This window comes from Rhea pennata, chromosome 4 (genome assembly GCF_028389875.1).
Source record: "Rhea pennata isolate bPtePen1 chromosome 4, bPtePen1.pri, whole genome shotgun sequence".
Taxonomy (NCBI): domain Eukaryota; kingdom Metazoa; phylum Chordata; class Aves; order Rheiformes; family Rheidae; genus Rhea; species Rhea pennata.
This window is the reverse complement of record NC_084666.1, coordinates 82,253,363-82,264,166: the sequence shown is the minus strand read 5'-3', so window position 1 is coordinate 82,264,166 and position 10,804 is coordinate 82,253,363. Positions and strand designations below refer to the sequence as shown.

Sequence of the window (10,804 nt, the reverse complement as noted above, 5' to 3'; positions counted from 1 at the left end):
CACTGTTTACAAGAAATCTGCTTTCCAAATCTGTTACGGTGCCCTCCAGCCTTGACTCTGTTTGCAGAGGGGAAACTCTAAGCAACACTTTGGGGAAAGATGGCAATGGATGAGTACTTGTGGATGGTCATTGTGGGTTTTATTATTGCTTTTATTTTAGCGTTTTCAGTCGGTGCAAATGATGTTGCCAATTCGTTTGGGACTGCTGTGGGCTCTGGTGTTGTTACTTTACGCCAGGCTTGCTTTCTGGCTTCAGTTTTTGAAACCACTGGCTCAGTATTACTGGGAGCAAAAGTAGGAGAAACGATCCGGAAAGGTATAATTGATGTTAACCTTTACAACAACACGGTGCCGCTACTGATGGCAGGAGAAGTTAGTGCAATGGTTGGTAAGTAACGCTTTCCTTTACCAAATAACAGTAATTGTGCATTTGTCATCCTGCCTGTTGTGCACTTTTTTAAATCGAATTTAAGGTTTCCCATCTTCTGGAGTTGTACCTCTGGTTTTGGGTGAATGCAGAAGGCCTGTATTCTTTTCTTCAGGTCTCCTGTAGTTTTTAACAGCTTATATTCTAATCATTTATTTTTTTCCAACAATTCAGTCATTTAAGTAAAACAAGAAAATGAATGTTTAAGTAGATAGATCATATATATATACACACACACACTATATATATATATATGTGTGTATATATATATATAAAATTATCTGTGTATGTGTGTATGTTTATGTATCTTCCTAGGATACTGAATACACAATTTGGGAGATTTTTATTAAATAGAAAATATATAGTAAATAGAAAATATATAAGTATACCACTTATGATGGTACAGAAGAACCCAAAGAAATAGCAGGTTGCAATGAATGCTGGCTGAAAGGATTTACCTACATTGTTTAAAAAATTTGCAGGAAATCTAAACATATTTGCTTACACTGATAGTTTAATTTTTCCAACTCAAACAAATAGTTCTGCATACCATAGGGTCTAGTCTTCGTGCTTTTGTTTGCATTTAAATCAATCTGCATTTAGAGTAAATAACATATTCTCAGGTAAGTAACATGAAGCCTTGGTATTTATTCTTTGTATATGTGCGAGAAGCTTTGTTAGCTTTTGGAGAGGTCCCCTAAGAATTACTAGCAAACTTCCTTTCAAAGAGCAGAAGATAGCAATAAGGCAACAATTTCATTGTAGAAGAGGAATCTCCAGTGAGGAGTCTGGCTGCTCCCTGCATCTGCGTTTCTGCAGCATGACAGTGCAATGCAATGCCCCGGGCAGCCCACGCACCACATGAGAGCATCCCTCACTGCAGCGAAGAGCAGAAGACATGGTGGAGAAGGAATCCGCCACTCAAAAGTTGCCCCCTTAAACCTCCATGTTTCTGCCTAGTCCCGCTAGTCTCTCAACAGTTTTCAAACAGAGCTGGTCAACAGAACAGATGAATCGGTTCAGAGTTTTAAGACACACTGTTATTATCCTGTTCTTTAAATGCAACAAAGTTTTGTGACTCAGCAAGCACCAGGATGGACCCTGAGTGCTGGTTTCTCTGTTGGTCTCAGGTGGGTTTTACGTGCTTCCCTCTGGGGAGCACCCTGGCTTTTGCTGTTACTGAGCCATCTGAAGACGAGGCAAGAGGAAACTAGGCCAAACCATTGCTGGTATCACTGCTGCTTCCCCAAACAGTCCTTGCGTGACCATACCAAACTGAAAGAGTATGAACACTATCGGCACCTGATCAACTTCTGTTTCCCAATGTCTTGCAAAGTCAGCCCCAGACTTTTGGGCTCTTCCTTCTGCTGTAGAATGGCACTTTTCCCCAGGCTTATTAGCGCCACTACACTTACATTATTTAGCCTTTGCTTCCTGAGCTGTAATTTCCAGCGGTGCATGCCTTGGAGCAGCCTGCAGCATTGCAGTGTAAGTAACCTGCATCCTCCGACCTTCACAGTCTTAAACTCCCCTTTATATGAAGGCTCATTTTCCTTTTCTGTATCTATTTATGACATCCTGAGCCTGTGTGGGCAAATTTTTAAGTCTCAGATCCCCCCTGCTGCAGAGGCAACTGGCCAGAAGCTCAAAGAAAACAGCTTATTTGCATGTGTATTTACATAAGCCTGTGTGAACTTCATGACCGGTTGCATTCCCTTCCTCCAGTAAGGGCATTAAGAATAAATTCCACATTTTAAATCTCTGAATTAATCACAAGTAACGAAGTGCAGATTCCATTTTTCTCAAATCCATCTCCAGCTTTTCTCTGGACATATACTGTTATTTTCCCCTGTTTTCTCTGACCTTTCCTGTATGTTTTCTTGTTTCTCTTTTTGCTCAGCCTTCCCTCGCAGTGTCTCATGCATCAGGAGCATGTTTTTGTGAATGGAATTAGCTTCTGAATTTTGATGAGGCTGAAATGAGTCAACAGTCTGGGAGAGACTAAAAGTCTGTCCGTATCCTCTTGCCAGATGTTGCTGAAAGATCCTTTGATGCTTGCAGCAAACTGCAGATGAGAATTTGCAGGGCAACCTTCACTTCTAGGAGAAAAGGAAGCACCAGTATCCCCCAGCAATGGGATTGTGGGGGGAATGACATAATTTTGTAATCATGTGCAACAGATTAAAACGTTCTTTGTTGGACAATTGGGAAGTTACAGGCTCTTGCTCTTGAGAGCAAATTGTACTTCTGTAGCGTTAACTAACTGCCACATTATGCCCTGCAATTTCCTGATGGTTCTACTGGCAATCCTGGTGGGAATTGAATTTCAGGTGCCCTAAGAGAGGCCACCAGCAAAGAAAAATACCTGCACTCATGAAAATGGGTGTAGTGCCTTCAGCAGCAAGGCAGCAAGAAATACATCTGGAAGCAAAGGCCAGTCAGCAGGAGGCTGGGGCAGGGCAGCCAGCAGCCCATCCTCTCTGGGAGGTAGGGACCATGAGGAAAGGGGCTTGTGGTAGGAGAAGGCATGAAAAGTCTGAACTGGAGATTCTGTGACTGCTTTGTTGAGTCTTTGGGTTCCTAGCTTATTTTTGCAAAGATAAAAGTTGGGAACATGCATTTTTACGTTAAAAAGGAGTTATGGCTTGAAGTTCCTACTTAAAGCCTCTGGTTTGGGGCATTGCAAGCTCCAGAAGAAAATTCTGCTCTGGCTTACTTGTATTTTCTCCTCTTCTCCTATATGCTTACTTAAACTGTTCCAGACTCCACATTGTCCTATTGGTCCTACACTACTTCCTCTCTGGCTCTCCTATTTGTCCAGATTAAGTTAATTAAATAAGAAATAGTACCATACTCCCCACATCGTTCCCACCCACCCAAAAAAGGAAAAACAACCTTCTCTCCATGTTTGAAGTGCAGCTGTGGCTTGGATGCGTTTTCCCTATTTTTTTAGAATGTGTAATTTGTAACTATTTATCTATAGTTGACTTTTTTTTCTTTTTTTTTTAAGATGTTAACATGTGTTTTCTCTTTCACCCCACTTCCACTTGCCTCAGTTCTCTAAGGTCTCCTAAGTTCATGTCAAAGGTCTCTTAAGTGTTTTTATTTTTATTTTAGGAGGGGAGGAGAGAAGCCAATAAATTAAAGAGCAGGTGTTCCTTGTTTGATCTAGAATTTCCAATAGCAATAGGAGTACCAGTTGTTTTGAGATAGTATCCCAGCAGAGATCGGCTTTACAAACTGGTTGATTTCCAAATGTAGCTGTACCTGATGCCAGCAAATCAGTCTGGCAAGGCTGAATGACTTGGTATTTATAAGGTGGAAATCTGATCATACGTTAGCTTGTCTAAAGTGACAAATCCTGCTTAGACCAGTCTGTGAAGCATATTTATAGGTATACCTTACATTCTTCACATGATGATGACAGAAGATACATTAGATCTGCCAATATATACTGGCCCACTGCAGACCTCTTTATACGGGTGATAGCAAAAAATGAATCTGTCTCAAGTGGCAGCAGCATAACAACTTTTTCCTCTAGGCCAATAACGGAAGACTTGTCACAGTTTTGGTTCTGCAGCCAAAGCCATTCCTGAAAGGTCCTTTTGGACTTTGTTTCTCTCATGCTGCCACAGGGCTCTGATTGCTGCTTACCCACTTGCTCCTGGCCCACCAGGCTCTGGGGCCATCTGTCCTCCAACCCATCCTCTCTGGCAGATTCTGGGAGACATCCTTTCCTTGGGATGCCTGCTGGGACACCAGGCATTGGCTTTACTTTGTAGACCATTAGCTACTATGCCCTGATTAGTTAGGGCATTGTATTGCTTTGTGCTGAGGGTATCTTTGGCTGCTCCATGAGTAAGTTCTGCAGTTCTGAGTTTCTCCTGTGCCACAATGAGTCACAAAGAAAGGTAGCACAAGAGTCCCACCTCTCTCCCCAATCCATTTTTCTTGTAGAGGACTCCAGCCAATGGCACCCAGCAGGAATTTCAGCTTCTCTTAGGTGACAAAACACCATCGGGGAACAGATGTTGTCTGAAGTACTTGGGAAAAGTTAGTCTTCCTTTTTATCCAGATGTTCAGGCCAAGGGATTCCCTGCCTCTTGCAAATGGCAAAAGCAGTAAAATATATGTCAGATCATCTCATTCTCTGCCTCAACAGGTCTGGGATTATCCAGTGCTTTCCTCAGGGTCTTTATCAGCAGACTTGCCCAGCATGTGGAGTAGATATAAAAAAGGTTTGGAGCCATTAGAGACCTCAAAATCAGTTTTGGATATAAAATTCAGACCAAAGAATTCTGGGCTGAGAAGTCAAATTAAGTTCAAGGAACTACATCTGCTAGAAAACAGTTGGACCTTGCATTTGGAGATAAGGCTAGATAATATTTGCAATTGTCTTCATCAGTCTAAATAACTGCGAAAGCTAAAAAATCAGATTATGACTATAACTGACTGCCTTCCTCTGAAATGGATTTATGTTCTGATCATTCAGGAGAGGCTGGAGTTTATTTTCTGCACAGAGTTTGTGGCTTGTTCCAATTTACTTCTTTGAGACTCTTGACTATCCTAATTTTCAAGTGAAGTATTGTATTAGGGAGGAAAAACAGCTCTTGTTTCTGGGGATGACTAAATTTAGTGAATTTTGTGAATCGTGTGTATTCACTGCCTTATAAATTGAACAGCCTGCCAATCCAGAGAGCAGTGGAAGGGAAATCTTGCCTGGATGTTAAGACCTTGAGGGTGGTGAACTCCTTTGGCGGCTCCTTGTTCTCTCTTCCAGTCTCTTGTTCACAGTTTGCCCCTTGTGAATCTACTGTCCAGTTCCCACTCGCGATCGTTTCTGCTTTTCTTCCTTTAATTCAAAAGAAAACTCACCCTTTCTTATCTTTCTCTAGCCAAGGCTTCCAGCTCAACTCTCACGAATGAGTTTTTCCAAGCTTGTTGCAGAGCACGATCAGTTTGTGTATTTAGTCAGAGGGGCTGTAAATACTGAAAGCCTTTAAAAAGGGCAGAACTGTACTAATGCTGTGCAATATACAGTGCTGTTAGTCATAAAAAGTCATAAATAAGACACAATGTCAAAGCTGCTCTTAGTGACTGCTTTTAGAAACAGACTGAACATGAACAAAACACTCTTTCGGCCTCTGTTGTGCATACAGGGTGTAGGCAGCCCTTACAAAAAGGACGTGGGTACATGGTAAAGAATTTTCTGCGTGACGTTATATTATTACTGATGTTGTTCACAGTGGATGTTTTTTGTTTTTTTTCTCCCCCACTTTTCAATTTTTAGGTTCTGCTGTTTGGCAGCTGATTGCGTCTTTCTTGAAACTCCCAATATCGGGCACCCATTGCATCGTAGGTGCTACAATTGGATTCTCCCTCGTTGCGATCGGCACGCAGGGAGTTCAGTGGATGCAGCTGGTCAAGATTGGTAATTGCCGTTTCCTTTTACACGGGAGAGGGTACGTGGAGTAGCCTGCAAAAACTTTTGCAGAAATTTGCTTTGTGGTTATAGCACACACACAACTGGAGTTATTTTCAACCCCCAGTCCTGTCATTGAGAAGCTCGATAATATGTGAGTTTTACTCCCCAGCAGTAACCCCAGGACACGTTGTGCGTCATGGCCATTCTGCAAGGTGACAGCCCTCCTCTTCTCATTCTCTTTTCGGGGCAGCGCATACCTCCTCCTCCTTGCTCTCAACAATGCTAGCTGTCATGTGAAGGCCCACAGTCATGTTTCTGCCCCCACCCCCCACCCCACTTTGGGGAAGTGAAAACTGGCCATACAGCACATGTTTAAATCACAGCCTCCCACTGCAGAGACCAGCGTTGCCAAGTAGGGATCTGAAGGCGGTCTCTTGTTTTGGAAGCCTTGTAACCCAAGTTGCAGCCTAAACCCAGGATCAAAACAAGTTGATGGAGAAGGTGCTGAAATACAACTGAGCTTTAAAGAAGTAGAAGCAGTGCTTTTTTTTTTTTTTAATTGTGTTGAGAGTAAAATGAAGCTTGTAGCAAGTTTGAAATGATGACAGTATCAATCTGTTAAGCATGTCACAAACAATAAATCAAATTGGGCGAGATTTCCAGAGTGCTGCCCTAATCCTGTTTTATTGCGAGCAGTGGGAGTTTCACCACCTACTTCAGTTAAATCAGTCTGGAACACTTGAAAATCTTGCCCATAAAAATTGATGCGTGTTGTTTACTATAACTGAGGCTTCTATGGCATTTTAGAAATTGAGGCTTTTACCCTGTGAGCAGCATGGCATCCCTCTAAATGCAGTTGCTTTCCATTTGCATGCAATATTTGATTAGGAAGTTATAGGGGTGCTCTTGTTGCAGTCTGCATCAACCTAGAAGAAATTTTCCTGAAAAATGTGAGTACTAAACTTGTAAGATTGTCTGGAAAAGCTTGGAGTGATGTTTTTAACAGGGCCAGGCATTACTTCTACTTTTATCAGCTTTGGTGGATACTGAGCTGGGCCAGCTAGGAATAAACATGTGGGATGTTCGTTCCAGTTTTGTATGAACCATTTTGAACGTATTGCTCACTGCCCACTAGTTACTTAGCTGTTATGCAAACATGCTATATATTTCATGTTATGTTCTTTCTCTTTTAACACAGTTGCTTCTTGGTTTATTTCCCCACTTTTATCCGGCTTGATGTCTGGAATACTCTTTGTGCTGATTAGATTCTTCATTTTAAACAAGGTAAAGGCATCTCACCATTATAATGAACGCTTGTTGTAAGGGCTGTGTATTGGTCTGTCATCTGAGTGCTGGCATTTCCATGGAGCTGAGAGTATTTTTGGATAGGAGAGCAGTCATTTTTCATAGCCGTTGGAACTGTATTTGGCTCTTAGCAATTCTAAAAATTCAGAGCAAGCAACATGACAGGTTTTTCAGGCTTAGGAGCTGCTCTGGAAGTGCATCATAAGCTAATTAATATTGTGTATTCTGTTTCACTGGAAGATGATACATTAAGAATGCAACTTCATTAGTATAAACTTATTAGTGTTGACTTAGCCTCACGATCGTAGTTCTGAGCATTGTTTAAACAGACTAGCCGTACCAGGGAGATGCTTTAATGAATGTAATAGTTGTGAAATTTTAAGCTTTGGTCCTCTAGTGCATCAGAAAATAGAAGAGGGACATCTGTGAATTTCCAGGTTCTCAAGAAACCTAAATCAATGGGTTTCAGCAACTGTAGTCAAAAGGGGCAGCCTTGAGGTAACATCAGTCCCCATAGCTCCAGTTCAGAAAGGCCTGGAAGCCAGAACTCTTTTATCTCCTTTCCCATTTCTCTCATATCATTCAACTTGCTAACATTGGGGGGGGGTGTGCACATGACAAAGTCCTAAAATAAGGGACATCAAAGTAACATTTCCCTAGGGAACTTAAATAGACGCAGGATTAATTCTTTTGCTATAAATAACACCACCTGTAACCGCAGCTGCATCAGCCTTTATTTCTGATGTAAATAAATGTCAGCAATAAAAGCAGATGATAAATTTAAATGGACGCAGCTTTGAATATAAAATGAGTCAAGTTACACAAAATCATTTTAGAGAAAAAGCTCCTCTACAATCTATTGCATTCCAAACCCAACATCTTAGGGAATGAATGATCAAAATCACATGATCTAGAAACCATTTAAGCATATTTAAGCATCCAAGAGCCAGGGAAAGTTCAAGCTGAGGAAACGTGTGTTCTGAATGCAATCTGTGCAATTCACAAAATGAGAACACGTTGTGCATAAGGAAATAGCAATTTGGATTGTACGTGTGCGTAACATGGAGTAGCTTTCTAGCTGGTGCGTTCCTGTACTGCTGCAGGTACGTGCCCTCGTGTGCATGAATCCGGCGCCTGGGAATAGCAGCGACCATTGGCACTGCAGGCACAGGACCAGGGCACAGTTTGTGGAGCCTGCAGCCTTCTCTCAGCTCCCTTTTTATAGCTCATGGCAGCGAGAAACAAAACCAGATTAGCTAGCCTCTGGCTCTGCCGGGCTTTTTGCAAACACATGGAGCCCGTCAAAAGGCCAAAGCAGTCTCCTCACAAAGGCTTTTCCGTGGTTTGCACAGTGTGTTTCCGTTGCATCGTCAGCTGAGCGAGCCTCTCCTATTGAACACCAAGGGCACGAGGCAGCAGCGTCTGCCGGCTCTGCGTGCCAGCCGCTGAGCTCTGCCAGGCAGCAAAGCACAACAGCGTGCTAACTTCTGTTAAATATTACATGCTTGACATGGCAAGCAGGTCAGCTTCCTGGGGAAGAGCAGGGCTTTATCTGACTGATGGCCAAAGTCCTCGCTCCCACCAGCCTGGAGGAATGCTGCTTTTTGGTCGCCCATCATGGAGATCCAAACTGAGGCGTTCTCACTGGAGAGAAAAAGGAGCTGTGGCTGCTGTGGTTTGCACCCCCAAGCTGATTTTTTCAAATCCTTATCGCTAGGGAGCTAGGGGAGGGTCTTGGTCACTGCACACTGGCAGGGCGACGCACTGACTGGCAAAATGATGTGCCCTGCTCCTGATTGATAGACACCATGCTTCAAAACATCTGGAGGGGATTATGTCTGGGGCTCATTCCTGGCTGCAGCGGAACAACACTACTAGCCTTTTCGCTGCACAGTACCCCTGCAACTTTGCAGCAAGTAAAATGCACAAGAGCCTGCAAATCGTTCCACCACTGGGCTCATTTGTGCTGCAGCAGACATGTTAGGTGTTTAGTACAGCCAGACACTTAATACTTCAGAGATTTCTGTTAGCTGGTAGAAAATTCCAGGATGCTTCGACTGAAGCCTGTGTGGCTGGGAATACAATTTTGCAAATGCCAAGTTACAATAATGCTGGTAGGGCCCCCCCTGAAAAGATCATCAGGGCCCTGTCACATCAGACACCCTTTAGTTGCACGGTGAAAGGGACTGCCTGTCTCAGAGACATGGCAGATAAGGAAGCACTCGCTCACCAAGAGAAACTTGCCCCTAGGTCACACAGGAGGTCTGTAGCAGTCCTAAAAATAAAACAAGTGTTCCTGGTTGCCAGGAACAGTGTGAAGGTTCCCCAGGATGTTCCCATGCTGGTGCTTGCTGGGACCAACACTGTGGCTTCAGGTGTAGCCAGATCGTTTCCTCAAGGCGTGCCTGAAAGCTCCACCTGCCTAGCACTGCCTTGGGAGCATGTGTTTTTGTAATGTTCATTAATGCTCATGATAATCTGTGGGAAAGTCCTGATAACACTTCTATGTTTGGTTTTTTTTTTTTTTTTTTTTTTTTTTTTTGTAATTTCTGTGCAGGAAGACCCCGTACCCAACGGCCTCCGTGCACTTCCAGTGTTTTATGCTGCTACTATAGCTATTAATGTGTTCTCCATCATGTACACCGGGGCACCAGGTGAGTGAGTTGCCTCCAGTGGGAGTCACCAAAGGGAAGCCGGGGACAGTCATGATTCCGCGTTCATTTTGTGTAATAGCGGTCTGCAGGCATCCTGTCAGATAGCTGTAAACACTGCAGTCATTTCCTATGCAAAGAATTAATGTGGACAGAAGAGCAAACCATGTAGTTGCACCCGTTCTTCCTTTCTGACAGCAGCTTTTATGATCTCCTCCTGATGGCTCTGTTTGAAAGGAGGAGGACAACTGCAAAACTTCCCCTCTTTAGGGGAAAGCAAAACAGTTCTCTGTCAGCTTTGGCTTCACAGAGCAGAGCACACTTTGAGCTCTCAAAGGTATACCAGATGTGAACATCAAGGAGGGAAAGTGCCGAGTGGTCGGTAAAAGGAGCTGAGCTGTTCACACTCCAGTTAGAGGGGTAATTCCTGAGTTCAGGCTTGAGCAGGGAGATTGGACTAGATGGTCTCCAGAGGTCCCTTCCATCCTCAACAATTCTGTGATTATGATCTGCTGCTAGAGTTCCATGGAAATAGTGGAGTCATTGCTTTGAGGCATACAGCCCAGGGCCTCCTAATTAATTTTACTACTTTATTTCTCTTTAATTACAAGAAGCTCTGGGCCTGTATCTCCATTTAATGCATCTTCTCTCTTGGATGGTGTGTAGAAGGATCTGGGAAAGCCCCAGGGGTTCACTTGGGTCTGTGCAGTCATTGCAACTCAGCAGGAAGAAATGGTGCCTGTCATTTTGGGGACTATAACTTCATTTAGGCAGTGTATGTTTAAACGCACAATTGCAATAAGAGAGTTCAGAAGAAAGATGTTCAATGCTCTCAACTGCTTTGTAGAAGAGTCCAGTCATTAAATGCTATCTTTAGATTAGATTATTAGCCCAGATCCATGAAAGATCGGACAACTGAAGACAGACTTCTGAACATGCCCCCTAAATTATGAAAGCAGGTTTAGAAAGTGACCTTTTTGGAATGGGAATTTGTTT

The 10,804-nt window shown here is 43.1% G+C and overlaps 1 protein-coding gene across 1 annotated transcript in view; it reads left to right on the top strand.

Moving 5' to 3' along the window:
* The first annotated feature begins 84 nt into the window (after positions 1-84).
* The window catches only part of SLC20A2 (solute carrier family 20 member 2), a 31,169-nt gene continuing 20,449 nt past the window's right edge, over positions 85-10,804 (top strand). The window contains exons 1-4 of the mRNA XM_062574440.1: positions 85-388; positions 5,718-5,858; positions 7,051-7,136; positions 9,715-9,811. Coding sequence (XP_062430424.1) covers positions 100-388; positions 5,718-5,858; positions 7,051-7,136; positions 9,715-9,811 — 613 coding nt within the window. The 5' untranslated portion in view covers positions 85-99. The remainder of the gene's footprint in view (positions 389-5,717; positions 5,859-7,050; positions 7,137-9,714; positions 9,812-10,804) is intronic.